We start from the raw sequence: 17,974 nt of genomic DNA on the forward strand, positions 1-17,974 counted from the left end.
ATTGAATGGTGGCCATTATGCTTCGGTTTAATCTATATCAGTCCGTTATATAGTGTTACAAACAAAGAATGAGAAGCATCTCTGCAATCAATCCAGTAGAAAATATGGGAGAGATACCAACACAGCCACAGGGAAGCCACATAGTGTGCTGGCATTGTCAGTGAAAAGAACTGGAACACAAAGGAGGACAAAGGCAAGTCCATGATACGTGTATTGTACGTACCACAGTTGGCAAAAAGGTATATCTCGTGCGAAGTGATGTTAAACAGTGAAGAAGTCAAGCTTGTAGCTATATCCATTTTTGAGTTATGCTTGGCTGAAGCATCAATGAGTCAGAATAAAACTCTGTTAAATAGAAAATTATTGAAGGGTTTGGGGTTGGTCTGAACACATTTTTGGGCTTGGCTGTGCCTAACAATATTACCAGGCTGTCATGAAGGGAAATTGAGGCTGGTTTTATGGTGATATTTGTGGCTGAAAAAGCCCAGTTCTGCATGATCCCTAATATACAGTACTACCGTACTGTATGATACTAATAATATACTTGTGATTTGATAAATTACATACTAAATAAGCTAACAAAACAAACATAAACCGTCATCATTTTTACCTGCGTCAGATGCTCTGCATCATCTTCTGGTAGCAGGAATATACCAAAATCTTCCCAATCATTCAACTTTTCAAGATAACGTGCCAGTTGTGGCAAATTGGGTGCTATGAAACAAGCACAATATGAAAACATTGTAGCAGTATAACTGGCAAATAGCATGCAACATCTTGAGAATAATAATTATGTACATATACAGTAGCCATAGACTATAGTGAATGGATAGCATGATGCACACTGTGTATGTACAGTCATAATAATTATTAGTTCATTTCCTAACTAAAGCTTCATGTGTAGGTGACCACTTTGTATTATAATAATAAACATTCTGGAAGACTACAAGTTAAAATTAATAGAAACAATTTTCAGCTAACAGCCTTTTGTAGAGCACCCCTAAGGATCAGAGTAATACTTGGTTTTTAAAAATCAATTGGATCTACACAAACATGTGACAAGTGTACATATTGCTTCACTTTTGTTGTAAAAGCTATAGGTGGTAAGCTTCCATCACCTGCAGTGAATGTATACAAACATGCCAATAGTATATGTACCAATACATCGACCTACATAGTAAAATATGTGTTTAAAGATTGGACGCATACTGATATCCTATTCTATAATGTGTATAATATACTGTACCAAGAAATCTGTTCAAAGTTTGGATGAACTAGTAATACAAATAATGGCATAATGCTGAATTAAAAAGTACACAAAAAATTAGGAATTAAAAAAAATTAGAGTTGTACTGATAATCAGATCGGTAATGGGTAGAAGCCGATAATTAGCTGCTTTTACCATAATTGGAACTTGGCTGTTGCCAGTAGATTATTAGTCTACTCAGCTTCAGTAGTTGCAGTACCACTGGAGGGCTGGTGTCAAAGGGTAGTTGGAAAAGGCGGATATGATCAGACGCGGACACGGACATTTTCAAAAAGCACTTTTACATTTATTTTTTCATACCTAACATTGTTTTTACAGCAGTCTTCGCTTCCAGACCCGGGCATCAATCTTGTCATAGTGCTTATCCATTTATAAGTACACGTGCGAAGAACTAGACCAGCACTCCACAGAATGCCAAAGATCATACAGTGTTGTACACGTGCTCTAAAGTTTAATACAGAGTTAAGTTTATATAATTGTAGAGATTAGCTTGTATGCCCCATGCAACTTAGCTTAACAGGCTAAATCCACAATCTTACACCTTTTAGTATACGGTGTAGGCGCTTATACCAAGCGTTGAGGGTTTCAAGGACCTGGCCGCCTACGAGATTAGGTTGGGACATGCCAGCTTAATCTCTGACAGTGAATATAGATTTCTAGAGCACGTGTACAACACTATATGTGACCGGATTTTACAGAACCGAACCAAATCGCACATCAGGCAAAATCAAACTAACACCACCAGTGGATAGCTACACTATCGTACTACAAGTTTTGACCCTCAGCACTACTCAAACTACACGAGGCTGGTTTCAATAGACGTCTTTTCTGGGTGGTGTGGAGTGCCCAAATGGCGGTTTCAGGCCTTGTGAAGGACCTGGCTTGGCAAGAATCAGTGGTTTACTGGTGGACAGCCTTATAATGTTGGCCAGACGTGTTCTCTGTAGATTTTGCTACATATAAGCCACTAAGGAGCCAGCACAGCCCTCTAATCTCGTGTCTGGACTCCAATCGTGGTCTGCCTCCATTTTGAGGCCTATCTTTTGCCCTCCCCGCCACCCCCCAACCTCCACCCCCCAACCTCCACCCCCCAACCTCCACCCCCCAACCTCCACCCCCCAACCTCCACCCCCCAACCTCCACCCCCCAACCTCCACCCCCCAACCTCCACCCCCCAACCTCCACCCCCCAACCTCCACCCCCCAACCTCCACCCCCCAACCTCCACCCCCCAACCTCCACCCCCCAACCTCCACCCCCCAACCTCCACCCCCCAACCTCCACCCCCCAACCTCCACCCCCCAACCTCCACCCCCCAACCTCCACCCCCCAACCTCCACCCCCCAACCTCCACCCCCCAACCTCCACCCCTTTGTGAGCACTCGTGATACTACTTCGCTCGTCCAACTGCTCAGATTTTCTATCTTATTTGGCGGGAAACTGTGCAAGCAGCTACAAGTACTGGAAGTGGCTTGAAAGGTAACAGATTGATGCATCTTTTGTGTAAATTTCATACGCGTGCTTGCTATCCTTGGAGAGTTATGCTGGCTTCAATTCTTTAAAACCGTTTATCTCGAAACTTCTAATGTGCGATTTGGATCGTTTTTCCAAAATCCAGTCACATATGGTCTTTACAGTGCTTCGCACATGCACTTATAAATGGATAACGCCTGGGTCTGGAAGCGAATACTGCTGTAAAAACAACATTAGGTATAAAAATAACTGTTTTGTAAATGTAAAAGTGGTGTCTGTGTCCGCATCCGTGTCCAGCCGTATCCACCTTTCCCAACTACCTGGTGTCAAAGGCTCTGGTAGGTACTTAGGTAATTTGCCGGTTTATGTTTTATGGTAACCACAAAGATAAACAGTGATGGTTCAGGCCCTAGCCCACTTGTCTGACTAGCAACTTTGAGTTGAGGTCAGTGTAAAACCTCACGGCATTGGCTTTACTAGCTCTACTTTTAGTGGAGTATGCACAAGTATAACTTGTAGAGACCTACAATTGGGTATTGGGTAAAACGGTAAAAATATATCGGATATCAGTTTTCCCTAAAAAAGTGGGAATCAGTACAACACTAAAAGAAATGGTACAAGTGAGGTCATCTACACCTTATATATATAGATACACTATATAGTGAACATTTAATCCCTAATTCAGTTTATAGCCACAACTGATTAAATATTCACTAGTATATCTAAAGGTGTAGGCAACCCTTTTGTATTACTACCTTTTTATTTCTATAAAATAATGATCCCTAGTCAGCCATGTATTGTTTTTTGTTTATGTACAATTTAAAGAATGACATGAAACATATCATCAAATTAAATACATGCCCAACTATCAATCACTAAAAGGTGAAGTGGCCTTTATGCTTCATTTTGAGCTATTGACACAACTTAAATTAAGAACAGTATGACAAGTGTCTCTGATAGCAATCCTGTCACTATGGAAAGCAAACAATACCAAACAATTCCCATTATAATATGTGATAGTCAGCACAGTGAAGCCATTGTGTATTACCACAAATCCACACCTTGTGCAGTCAGCAAAAGAAATGGGACACAAAAAGGACAAACGTTAGTCCATGATGTATGTGCTTTGTGCATTCTGCAGTACACCAAAAAGTACCTGCTGGACTGATCAACATCAAACAGTGAATCAATCAAGCTCATAGTTATTGAAGTTATCCTGGTCTGAAAGCATTAGTCAGATACTTAGTCGGTCAGTAACAAAATTTTACTGATTAGAAATCAAAGTTTTGTGGAAAAATATTGGTTGTACTGAAGGCACTTTTGGGCTTGATTACATCTGATCAATACTGCAAAGGTACTGCAAGACTGGTTTATGGTCTTTGTAGGAAAATGAAAACCTGAATATACAGCACTACTGTACGGTACTGTATGATACATGCAGTACATATAAATTGATGGGTTATAAACTGCCATATCTATGTTTATTGTGTATGTAGAGCAAGCTTACCAGAGTCTTTTGCTGCAGAACTAGTGCTAAGGTTAGTCTTGTTTTCTGGTACAACTAACAGTGAAAAGTAGTAGCTAAGTTAATACAATCTCTTCATTTGTACACACATAGTACTTTTAACTTGACAAAACAACAACTTATAAATGATATTGATGCTGAAGCTTGAATATGAAACAGCAATCACACCATTGTACTCGTATACCATATATAACATCATAACACATGTGCACAGTTAATATGTACCTGGGTATTGCCTGAGACTCTGATAGTAATCAGGGGCCAATTTTCCTCTGGAGCAGCACAGTGGCATTTGATTAGCTCGGATCTCATCTAACTTCAGATGAAGCTTAGGACACAGGTTACAAGGAATGTAACATTCTGGAGGAGCAGAAGCTGGCATAAATGTTGCCATAGTTTCCTTGAGCTTGGCACAAAACAACGTAACCAAATTCCATCTATTCTGCAGTCCTACAGCGCTGACAACCCCATACTCATCAGGTGTGATTGCTAGTCGTATACTATCCTTCTCATCCGAAAGACTAACATAGTAGTACTGATCAATTCCCAGGACTAGCTTGATCATATGTCTCCTCAGTCTATAAATAAGTACTAATGAAATGCTTTGAATGCATATTAGCACTACTAAGTATCTATACATACATATGTGACTTAATAAGTTAAGCCGGCTATGATTGGTGAAAACCAGTGTTATATATAGTTACTTCCCTGTGCTATTCTTTCCAATGACAATTTTTTCTGTAGCACGGGGCTCTGTAAAACTGTTTTAAACTATGTAAGTTATTGAGTACAAGTTTCTAGGAAACTCAACAATCTGGACACAAGATGTCTTAAAATATTCAGTTTGTGGTGTAATGTGTTACAGCCTTGCATTTGATGATCTACAGTTACTACAATTTAATTTTGCTATTACCAAGTCACATAGACATTAAAATGTACTAGTTAAATTGCAAACTTACTGGCAAAGGTTTTCACTTTGTTCAATATTTCTGTCAATGCAGGCAGCAAGCATCTGGTAGAATACCATGACGGGGATGAAGTTGTCAGGAAATTTGAAGTAAACAATGCAGACATTTTCATTTTTATCACTAGACAACTTAGTTTCAGCTTCAGGCAAATTCCAAGGCAACATTGGCGGTACAATAAAAACTTTGCCTTGTCGTTTTGGTGGTTGTAATTCTTCTTCCAAAAAATAGATGCTACTATTAACTTCAGCAATGAACCCAAACAGCTTTATATACTCAGTGGCTTGTTTACTGGTCAATGGAAAGCCTTGGTCTTCATTAAATTTTTGAACCATGCAGGAGATAAAATCCTCCACCAAAATACCATGATTCCTAAGCCGCTCATATTGCACATCATGGTCACTGGCATCAAATTTATACGGGTGTGCAACAATAACGTAGGCAAACAATTTTGTCAGCCATTTCGGTTAGAGAAATACTAATTCTTTCAATGATTCTGCATTTGGAAAATGCAAAATTGTGCCCTTACTGTGAAAGTGTGCTAATGCACCTTTGAATTCTTCACCACCAATGGCAGCAAAGAAGCCACATTTACTAGCAATGGTGTGGAATTCCTTGGTAGTGATTACAGCCTTGTTGGTTGCAAAGAGCTCCTTCTCAATATTTAGGTAGACAACTGGGTGCTGTTGACTAAGAATATATTGGGAGGCTTCGACCAATTCAGCCTTTAACCGATCTAGTTCCTTGTGGTTCCTAACCTTATTGCTTATAAAGAAGCAATACTTTTCCAAAGCGCTTCTAAGGCCATTCCCAATACCAACTAAATGCTGGGCATAGGGTTTCCCATTTAGTAAGAGAACCAGCCAATCAATAAATTGCTTTTTTCTTTGCTCAATGGCCTTCTCGTCTCCTATAGCATCAATGTGGGTTGCAACTAGAAACTCTACAGGCACTAGTTTAGATTTTGAACCATGCTTTGTGCCATCTTTGTGGCAAATGGAGTGGATTGCTTTCAGCCAGTAGCAAACGGTTTCAGCACCAGTCGTAGTGGGATTTACAGACTTTTCTGTGTATGGATCTCTAACAACATTTCTACCTTGTGTGGAGTCATGGAGGTTTTGAGAGGCATCAAATACTACCATGGCTAAATTGTCCTCTTTGAGGAACATTGAGTGTAGCCCATGATAGACTGACTGGCCAGCAAAGTCCCAGATAACAACATTAATGCCATCATCATCAACTAGGACTGCTGCCTTAGCCTGTTCCAGATCAGCCTTAACTGCAGCAGGAAGTTCAGGCAAGCTTTGCTGGAGTTCTCGCTTGTTTGATGCAGTGGACAGGGGCTCAACACGTTTAGCAGAGATTTTGATCTCAGCTGTTACCTTAAGTTTGGTATGAAATAATTTCTGTAATTTTTCAAGGATTCCTGCCTTATCAATACGAGACCAGTTAGAAGTGCACACATCTACATCAGCACCACGAGTGGCTATGCGCTCTTCAAACTTGTCTCCTAAGAGAGTGGAGACAAGACAGGACTTTCCAGCTTTTTTTTGTCCCAGAACATATATGGATATACCAGATGGATTAGCCTCTCCCTTTGCCAATGTCATGGCATAAGCTTTGTTTTCTCTGATGGTTTTTTCATTGTCACCTGTAGAAACGATATAATTAATATCTATGTAAAATTTACAAGAATGTTATAATATACAACACATCAACATTTTAATTACACAGTTTTAAATTAAACAGAGCTATCAAAGTTTGACAAAAAACATCTAACTAAACTTAACAAACATGTTCTGGGCGGCAATTAGTTTCTATCATTTTAAGGATCAAGAATGTTATTTGCTGATGAACAGTAATTTCAGATGTCTATGCAATGCCTAAAAAATTGCTTCCTTGTTGCAGCTCTAGTGCACAAAGTGTCATTGACATAGACACTATTAGGCTTGCTTGAGCATAATAGGCTAGCAAAGCATCAAGCATTATGCCAGTATAACTATGTACATTTTGCATTCGTACCATAAATTTTAGAGAATGTGGAATGACATCATACAATTGTCTAAGTTGAGTAGCTATTATGACTGTGCATTTAAAATAAATTCTTTTTAAATTTGCAGTGACCTTGCTGTCTCTGAACTTTTGATCCTCAAACTTGTCTCTATTTCTTATGCTATAGTTAAAATGTTGTATCTGTACTTTATGAGGAAGTATTGGTTAGGTTAAGCCCAAACAAGCCTTCAGATTGACCCGATACACTTTCAACAATTCAAGTCACTACGGAATTTTTAAAAAACTTGATAAACAGAATTTTCTACTGACTGACTAACTATAAGTAAGTAACTGACTGATGCCTTCAGACAAGTGTAACTTGATAATGGCTAAGGCTACGGGCTTGATTTTTTTTCACTGTTCGATGTCACTTCAGCCCGAGAGGTGCCTTTTGGCATACTGCAGAGCATACAATGCATTCTTCATGGACTTACCAGTGTCCTCCTTTGTGTCCCATTCATCTTTGCTGACAGTGAAAGGTGTTGATTTGGCAGTAGCACATGATGGCTTCCCTTTGTAAACAGAAATCTTCTGTATTTTTCATAGTGGCATAGATATTATATACTACATGCTATCTATGATAGTGGCTACATTGATTGCAGAGGTGCTTTTTGAACACTTCTTGATTTGTAATGCTGTGTAACTGGTTGAACATGGCTGACAACAAGCATAATGCCATACTTCACCTTTCTGGTAGCTGGGATGTGCAGTGCCATTTCTTTCTTTTGATGCGGTATGTGTGGGTTCACCAGTCATAACAATTTACAAAAAAAAGTTAACAAATAAGTACACAAAAAAATTTGGAATTTTCAACTAGAGTAGGGACCATAGCACATCGATGAAAAGTACTGAAGCAAACTGGAGTAGTGTATACGATATTAAATCACAGTAAAACTATAAGAGGTGTTAACTATATCCCAAGTGTAAGCCTTTTGTATTGCAATTTAATTAAATAGTAAGTCTTGCAGGGGCTCCTGTACTGTCCACCCAGTGTATGGTATCCCTGAGTCTTGACCCCTGTACTTATGTTGTATATTGTCTTAACAAAATAAGATGTCTCTCTCCTCCTGTGAAATGCACAGTAGGACTTATAACACTTCTTATAGTTTTACTGTGATCTATATTATATATAATATCATGCACTATACTCCAGCTTGTTTCAGTACTTTTATCAATGTGCTATGGTCCCTATATTTTAGTTGAAAACTCCAATTGTTTTGTGTACTTGTTTATTATTATCCTTCAGCTGCTGATTGTTTACAAAATTAATGTAACACTCATAAAAGTGTGGTGTTCTGTACTGAAATCTCTCTAACACTGTTGTTACTGATGATTACTATAACGTACACAAATTGTTGTACTACACATATACGCTACATACTTAGCTTTGGATTATGTAGTACAATCATTAAAAAATGTGTGCCTGTATACTAGTATCATGGTCACAAGTGGGGTCCGCAAACCGATATCTTCAAATCGACTTACAAACTATAGTCATGCATGTGTACTGTGTAGGGGTAGGTCTAATCATAGATAATATATATTATCTATGGTCTAATCAAGAAAACACTAGAGTGACAGCAAACTTCATCCATCTCTTCTAGTGAAAATAACGAGAAATACCTTGAAATTGATTGACTTTTCACCATCGTAATTTGCAATGTTATTCTTTTGGGCCAAAACTCTCTCTCAAGCTTTTAGAAGTTGTCCAGTCTTACTATGGAGTATTAGTCTCGCGTAGCCAGGCCCTTTTCTTTCTTTTGTGTGGGGGCGGGGAAAGAAAAGGGTCTGGTGAACATAGCATAGCATCGTCGTTGGGCTATCCCGAGATTGTGGGGATTCTACTGCGCAGCTTCCGGATTGTTGATTGGCACGAATGACGTGATTTGCTAATAGTTGCGTCATTTGCATCCTGTTACCATAGCTACTAGAGTAAAGTATCAATTATCGGACAATATGATGTTCGGACAGCTGCCATTCACTTCCTGGGAATCCTGCAGCTTTGGTTATTGTACCAAAAGGTAGGCTACAATAAGCAATAATTATCCTCCAATAATCAGCTTTGCATGATTAAAAGTTTAAGAGTTACAGCCAATAGTATGCTTAGTCCAATAAAATCTAGGTAGAGGCTATTCGTCCGGTTCCGGACGCCGATTTTACCAAGCTATTCGTCCGGCTCGGTTCACGTGAATAAAAACTTAGACAAAAAAGGGTCCTCAAACGAAAAAAAACCTCCAATGTGTGAGGCAAGGATCGTAAACACTCTAGTGCGTGGCTCCCAGCTACCCACTTCTCTTAGTTTCTACTTTATATACCGTCATTCAAGAAGAAACCTATAAGAAGAAACACCCAGTGAAGAATAAACCAAAGCTGAACCCGGCCCTAACCCTAACGGGACGTTTGCCTGTTAATCACAATGATGACTTTCACTGTCTGTATGAAGGTAAGTTTTTGGGTGAGTTCGAGGCGAGCTAGGGTTGGCCCGGCTTCGCCGGGACGCTCGCTTCACTCGCTCCAACCCTAGCTCACCTCGAACTCACCCAAAAACTTACCTTCATACAACTAGTGTGTTTTGATACTCGAGTTATGGGTGACACTGTCGGACGAACAGGACCATGCGATCCGAACCGGACGAATAGCCTGGTTAAATCGGCGTCTGGAACCGGACGAATAGCCACTACGTAAAATCTATGCTCGGATAAAACTATCAGTTGTCGGACTTTGATTTTTACTACCAGTAAACAATGTCCAATTTATTTCAAATTTGTATGCAATATACCTGTACTCATTAGCTATTAATGGCCAAAAAATGGTTTCGTTATCTTTAGCATAGAGGGAGTACGAGCCCCCAAGTTTTAGCGGTATTGTCGGACGCCATCCGCTTTAATTTAGCCATGCCCACCAACAGAGTTCATGCTTTTTGCAACAAATGCACCAGTGCTAAACCACAGAAGAAGGTAAATAAATATCTTTTAAGAGTAGAGGTGTGTTTTAAAGTTGATATTCAGGATATTTCTATTGGAACGCAGTATTTTTGGCTCCTAAATTAAGGAGATGCACGCTAGGTGGAAAAATGAAATTACGAGGCACAACTTTCTGACCAACCACATTTGTTAGTCTTGGTGCCTCAATCGCGAATACCACATAGAAATGAAAAGATATTCCATTTTCTACCTTCTATGGATGCACAAAGCAACATTTTCGTCCTTTTTGTTTCACCCATATAAGGTAGAGAAAGAAAAGCCTTTCAATTTTCGTGACAGTATTTGTGATAGGACACCAAGACTAGCATATGTAGGTGGTCAGAAGGTGGTTTTGCATAACTTCATTTTTCCACCTCGCGCGCATCTCCTTCATTTAGGAGTCAAAAATACTGCGTTCCAATGGAAATATCCTGAATATCAACTTTAAAACACACCTCTACTCTAGAGAGATGTTTATTTACCTTCTTGTGTGGTTTAGCACTGGTGTATTTGTTGCAGCAAAAGCATACAAACTCTGTTGGTGGGCATGGCTACATTAAAGCGGAGGGCGTCCGACAATACCGCTAAAAATTGGGGGGCTCGTACTCCCTCTATGCTAAAGATAACGAAACCATTTTTTGGCCATTCATAGCTAATGAGTACAGGTATATTGCATACAAATTTGAAATAAATTGGACATTGTTTACTGGTAGTAAAAATCAAAGTCCGACAACTGATAGTTTTATCCCAGCATAGATTTTATCGGACTAAGCATACTATTGGCTGTAACTCTTAAGCTTTTAATAACACAAAGCTGATTGTTGGAGGATAATTATTGCTTATTGTAGCCTACCTTTTGGTACAATAACCTAAGCTGCAGGATTTCCAGGAAGTGGGTGGCAGCTGTCCGAACATCATATTGTCCGATAATTGATACTTTACTCTACTGAAATATCTATGGTAACAGGACGCAAATGTAGCAGATTACAGAAAATTGCATTGTCTTTGCAACAATCGGCCATGCGCGGTTTGAGCATGCGCGTGTTTTGAATAATAAAATGCGTGCAATACAGGGTTTTGGTATTTGCTAACTAGTGATGATCCTACCATTTCTGGTATACTTACTGTAAAAGTGTGTATAATTCCGGTTATACCATGATTTAACTGACGCGGAATTGAACGGCTTCGATACCTGCGTACTGTTATACCCGGTATTGCGCGCGTTTTATTATTCAAAATACGCGCATGCTCAAACCGCGCATGGCCGGTTGTTGCAAAGACAATGCAATTTTCTGTACGTAATTTGCACCAAACAACAATCCGGAAGCTGCGCAGTAGAATCCCCACAATCTCAATTCTGGCGGCGCTCGCCCCTTCGCATACTCTATGCGAAGGGGCGGGCGCCGCCAGACTACACAATCTCGGGATAGCCCAACGACGATGCTATACTATGTTCACCAGACCCCTAATATTCTTTCCCGCCCCCACACAAAAGAAAGAAAAGGGTCTGGCTACGCGAGACTAATGGAGTATAGGTAATTTAATATAAGTAATTAATATTTGGTGGTGGCGTCGCGCGCATCACCAATCGGCGAAAAAAAAGCACGTTTTGTGATCTGGAGCACAACAGACTTGCAGGAAATACTGCAACATTTACTGCACTGATCACCTCCAAGTCAAGTATCTGTGTGCAGAACATAGTGTGGATTGAAGTTTGTTGACCATCTGGCTGAGACCAGCCTCGCCAGATTTAGCGAAAAATTCCTTCACAATCCAACAAATACTGCAGTCTCGTGCAAATAAACACCTTTAGGTGTGCTAAAGTATGGAAATGATTGCTCAGAGTAAGTATAAACTTACAGCGATGGCTTGATTACTGACGGCAAATTTTACAGTTAGCCGATATCGCAATTTATTGTGCAAAACTAAAACTCTTCTAGTGAAAGTTTTACGGCACTCAGCATAATAGCAATGGCGGATCCAGGATGGGGCATTTGGGGCAAATGCCCCCCCTCCCCCAGCCTACACACACACACCTTGTGGAGGAGCCAGCCATAGCTACTTATAATAATAATAATAATAATACTTCTGTTTAAAATAGCCACTAAACTTTGTCAGCTAGGCCAAGATCAGTTTATAAACTTATGAAAATATGCACATTTTATTAACATTTATTACAAATTCACCTGAAACTAAAGCGAAACTGGTCACCCAGCACCTATAGTCTCGTGCCCAGACCACTTTTTTCTTTTTGTGTGGGGGCGGAGAAAAAAGGGTCTGGTGGATCTCCAATACATTTTTTGTGCAGCTGGATCTACAACTTTTGGGGATCGTTGATTAGTGGTGATGAATAACAAAGGCTTGTTAACGAAGCAACAATAGGAAATACGGCGCGCGTACCCAAGGATGCAGCCTTGCCAAGCAAACGCGCCGTATTTCCTATTGTTGCTTCGTTAACAGGCCTTTGCTATTCATCACCACTAATCAACGATCCCCAAAAGTTGTAGATCCAGCTGCACAAAAAATGTATTGGAGATCCACCAGACCCTTTTTCTCCGCCCCCACACAAAAAGAAAAAAAGAGGTCTGGGCACGAGACTACCCAGCACCTTCGTGCACATTAAGCGCCTCTAAAAATAATTATAGTATTGCTGTTTTTAGACATTTGGAGCCTTTTAAACCGCTTTTAAGGCTTCACAACCATCTGAAAACGCCAAAATGGCAAAAATCAATAATGAGACACTATTAAGAGGTGATTATTTGCTGCTTCAAAAATGCAGCACTGAACTAGAGAATTTGGCTCTCCCAACCACCTACAACTTAGCCTGTTTGTGCCCCTCCCCTTGTTAGCTCCTGGATCCGCCCCTGAATAGTGCTGACTTTATATGATTATAAATGACTGTGAACATATAGTAAGATGATCATTTCTGTAGCAAGGATGTAATCCAGAGGTCTTGAGTGCATGGCCAGATCTATATAGCCATAACTAGATACGTACATGCATGTCATGCATATATTATTATAGATATAATCATGCACACCTTTTTGATAGTTAAATCAGAACTTAATTATAATTATCTGATCATTTACTTTCATGTGATACTCAAATACAGTAGCATACAAGGTCAGATGGTATACTCCCCATGCAGAAAATTTTTACATGCTTTGAAATCACGTCTGCATGGAAAACTATCATGCAAAACCATGATATTTCCTGGTACGTAGCTAATTTTGCACTAAAGTACCAACTTATTCAGTCTCGATCATGTCTAGTAGCTATTATCATATCTTGTGCAAAACATTAAAAGCATAGTATTATTTCCATGACACAAAATCACTAAAAATGAAGTTTAGTTATTTGTGATTTGGAAGAAATTTTGATTTTAATTGTTATAATGAGATGCCAATCAGATGATTTACTGGAACTTAAAAATTGACATAGTTATAATGGATTAGATCAAACATTTAATAAGAACAGTAGCCTTATTCCAATGAATTAGAGTAATTATTGTGATGACTCTGTCGTATTAATATATTATTAAGATCTTTTCACAAAATTCAAATGGTTGAAAAGTTGTCTTGCACTGTGTCCTGGTTGTGAAGTTTTTGAGGCAGGATTTTAGTAGTTTGGAAAATTACATGAATGTATAAGAGTGGCCCACACAGATAGGATATACAAAAGTACGTACATTAAACTGTTGGCTTAAAGATTGCTTTCAGGTGTATATCTCAACTTTTGATTTGATTTTACTTATCCTCACAGTATAGCTGGCAGAGTCACTTATCCTCACAGTAGCCGGCAGAGTCACTTATCCTCACAGTATCCGGCAGAGCCACTCTTCCCTACCATCAACTATGGAATTGGAGCAAACTCTTGGTTTCTGCTTTTGATAGCTACTATAATTATTGCTAATACTGCTCCCATGCATAAGTGGGCTCAGCATATCCATTCCAAATAGTACATTGCATATCATTATTATTATTATTGTTTACTGTGCAAAACCTCTTACAAAGAGTATATACAAGCACAGATAATAAATCAGCAAAATTAATTATGTGGTTAATTGATGTTCAGCTAGCCTTGCTTTAAATTGGTCTAAACTTGAACAGGTGATGAGGTCGTTGGGTAAGTTATTCCAAATCTTTATACTTGAAGGGAAGAATGAGTTAAGGTATGAGTTTACTCTTGTGTTTGGCTGTAACAGCTTCATTGAATGACCTCATAGAGAGTAGTTAGATGCATGGAGCTGGTATGAGTATGGTATCAGCCAGTATATCTATTAATTGGTGTATGATCTTAAACATTGTGATCGCTTTCAGCTGGTTTCTGCAGTGAGCCAGAGGTGGCCAATTCAAATTTTGTAACATGTTTGTGACACTTGCATATGAAGAATAATTATTATACACAAACCTCGCACACCGTCTTTGAACTGATTCAATAGCTAAGATATCCTTTTGTGTATAAGGGTCTCAGACCACACAGGCATACTCTAGGATTGGTTTAATAAGTGACTTGTAACAACTCACTTTGACCGAGATTGGGCAGCTATGAAGGTTACGTTGTAAAAATCCTTTGATACTGTTAGCTTTGTTAGTTATCTGTCTAATGTGTTCAGACCAGGATAGCTTCGAGTCAATAGTAAGACCTAGGTACTTGGTGTGCATCACCTCCTGCACAACAGTGTCATACAAAGTGTAATGGTAAAATATGGGCTTTTTCTTGTACGTTATTCTGATAAATTCACATTTCTTAACAGTAAATGCCATCTTCCATTCATTTGCCCATCTTTCCAAAATAGCCAGATCTCTCTGAAGTTGGTAACAGTCTTCTTTTGAGTTAATAGGGGTGTACAGAATGACGTCATCTGCATATAATCTTACTGTCGATAGTATGTTTTTTGGTAAATCATTTATGAAGCATAAGAACAATAATGGAGCAAGAACGGTTCCTTGTGGAACTCCTGATGTCACTTGACTTACGTCACTTTGCTCACCATTAACTAGTACCTGTTGTCTTCCAGTAAGAAAATCTTTCAACCATTCCAAAGTGTTGCCCCGGATACCATAATGATGTAGTTTATGGTAAAGATGTTGGTGTGATACCTTATCGAAGGCCTTAGAGAAATCTAAAAGGATTGCATCAGTTTGTCCATATGTTGTTTAAGGATTCAGCAAAGTCATTGATAGTAAGTAGAAGTTGTGTCTCACAAGATCGACCATGGCGAAAGCCATGTTGCTCATCACACAAGATGTTGTGTTGAGAAAGGTGGGAGAAAATGTGTGAATATATTATATGTTCTAAGATCTTGGAGCATATGCATGTTAATGATACGGGTCTATAGTTGCTGCAGAGGGTACGGTCTCCCTTTTTGAATACTGGGACAATATTCACTTGCTTCCAATCAGGTGTCAAAATGAAAATGCAGATGTTATATCTATACTATACTTGTTAGCCCTGTTGAGCATGAGAAAGAAGATATTTTTCAGAAAAAGGCACAATGATTTTACTATAGCATGCAGTATGCCAGCATTAAATTACATAGGTCAATTTACACCAATGCAACATAGCTACTATGTATAACTTGAAGGAAACTCTCCAATAGAGCAGTCAGATATTCTTATAGAACAGTCAGAAATTGATTTTTCATACAATGCCACTGAAATTGATCAACAATCACAAAAATGATTATTTAACTGCACTCAGAGTAGTTGTCAAGTATATTCCACATTTTTGTTGTAAAATTAAATATTAGCTATACGAGAGGAATGGTATTGTGCGAAAAATCGCGTTTCGCATGCCGTAATTTATTAAAGTGTTCGTAATCTAGCGTTCGCTATGGAAGTTTGTACTTGTGCTGAGTATTTATTTCCATAAATTAACACACTTAAACGTGCTTATGTGCACGAGACTGCAGTATTTGTTGGATCGTGGAGGAAGTTTTTGCTAAATCTGGCTAGGCTGGTCTCAGCCATGCAGATGGTCAACAAACTTCAATCCACATCATATTCTAATGTTGTATGGGGACCCAATTATATTGGAGATTGTGACAGGATGGAGAGAGTGCAAAGAAGAGCCACTAAATGTGTTCAGGATCTGTCCAGTTTGGAGTATGATGAACGTCTGGTTACCCTCAAGCTTCCTACATTGTCATATCGAAGGCATCGTGCTGACATGATTAGGCCACTCCAAGTCATACCTTAGTTTCTGGTCACTCCCAAGCCTACAAATGGATGCGGGCGGGCGGATGATCAGGACTTCAGGACTATAGACTCTACTGTGACAATATATTGTATGGTATTATTATTTGCTCAATTTAGCAAATTCATGTTGATTTTATACTTAACCAACAACATAAGTAGTTGTGCTTCGGCAAAAAATGCACTAGGAAAGTTGTTGATGGATCATGGCTAGCTATACACTGATGTATAGCATTTAAGTATATATTTATTTATTGATTTAGAATATACTATAGGAAATGTTTTGCTCATGTAGCTACTTATGCTTTCCAAGTGAAATAAATGTCTCATTAGCTATGTCAGGAAAGTATTACTATGACTTATAGCTAAGTTGTTCATATGATCATGATACACAATGAAATTTAACTTCTATTTTCACATCAGAAATTCTTCATTCAAATGTAAAGTCTTAGCCCACTAGCTATGTGTTTCCAGCCTTCTATTCAGTAACCTTGAGAAAAGTAACTGTCAAAGTTTTGAGTCATTGAGTGCTCCAGACTACTGTTTTTTAGTGATCATCTGGGAATGTTTAAACTATAAGGGTTTCTACTTGCCAATCTAATTTTAGTTATGGAAAAGTTTAAGCTTAAGCTCACCGAATGTTGCCGGCTTTCCATACCCCTGTAGTGTTCAGTGATAAGGAATTAGACTAATCATTAGAGGACTACATTTGAATTATAAAGTTAAAGCTATGGCCCATCTGCATGGACTAGTAGTTAATGCTACTGAAATTACTTTGGTTACAGAAGCATTAGTAACAGTTATAATCTGAACAGCTATATAATCAAGGACAAAACTAGCTATAGTTAGAAACATTTTATTAGTGTGGCATATATACCTAATATATACCTAATATTAGAGTTAAGAGTAGTGTGACTGCTCTATTGGAATCCCTGAATGCTCTATTAGAGTATATCGATCTTTTGCAGTAAAAAATAAGTGTCTTGCTGGGTCACGTGCACTTAAGCACCTGTAATATTAATAATAGTCCTCATAAACTAGGGTTTCAGGTTTACCATGCGGGCGGGTGACCAGAAACTAAGGTTTGACTTGGTGTGGCCTTATGCTATATAATATATATCTTACAAGGGAATGTTAATCTTCAACCTGAATTATTTTTCCACCTGAATTTGTCAAGTGCCACAAGGGGACATGACTTCAAACTTTTTAAACCTCATGCCCAAAAGAATGTTCGAAGTAAATTCTTTTCAGTAAGAACCATCAATTCATGGAATAATTTACCAATTTATATGTAGTGTCGTCTAATTCTACTGACAACTTTAAAATTTTGATTGATAACTTTTATTCTTAATGTAATTGTTTATTGTAATGAGCAGGACTCACAGGCATAATGCCTTTTCTCTGTATTTAATAATAATAATAATAATAATAATAATAATAATAATATTCTGCACACAGGTACTTGACTTGGAGGTGATCAGTGCAGTAAATGTTGTGTAGTATTTCCTGCAAGTCTGTTGTGCTCCAGATCAC

At 38.7% G+C, this 17,974-nt stretch overlaps 2 protein-coding genes across 2 annotated transcripts; both read right to left on the bottom strand.

Annotated features, from left to right (window-relative positions):
* Window positions 1–1,026: 1,026 nt before the first annotated feature.
* On the bottom strand, window positions 1,027–5,715 carry LOC136261220 (uncharacterized). The gene is made up of 4 exons (XM_066055193.1): window positions 5,224–5,715; window positions 4,490–4,842; window positions 4,247–4,300; window positions 1,027–1,118 (listed from the first exon to the last, which is right to left on the bottom strand). The coding sequence occupies exons 1-4, from the start codon at window positions 5,562–5,564 to the stop codon at window positions 1,027–1,029; spliced, it is 840 nt and encodes a 279-aa protein (XP_065911265.1). The 5' UTR covers window positions 5,565–5,715.
* On the bottom strand, window positions 5,697–12,481 carry LOC136261221 (probable serine/threonine-protein kinase pats1). The gene is made up of 2 exons (XM_066055194.1): window positions 12,431–12,481; window positions 5,697–6,880 (listed from the first exon to the last, which is right to left on the bottom strand). The coding sequence occupies exon 2, from the start codon at window positions 6,837–6,839 to the stop codon at window positions 5,697–5,699; it is 1,143 nt and encodes a 380-aa protein (XP_065911266.1). The 5' UTR covers window positions 6,840–6,880; window positions 12,431–12,481.
* Window positions 12,482–17,974: the final 5,493 nt, after the last annotated feature.

The sequence above is a fragment of the Dysidea avara genome, chromosome 7 (genome assembly GCF_963678975.1).
Source record: "Dysidea avara chromosome 7, odDysAvar1.4, whole genome shotgun sequence".
Classification (NCBI taxonomy): Eukaryota; Metazoa; Porifera; class Demospongiae; order Dictyoceratida; family Dysideidae; genus Dysidea; species Dysidea avara.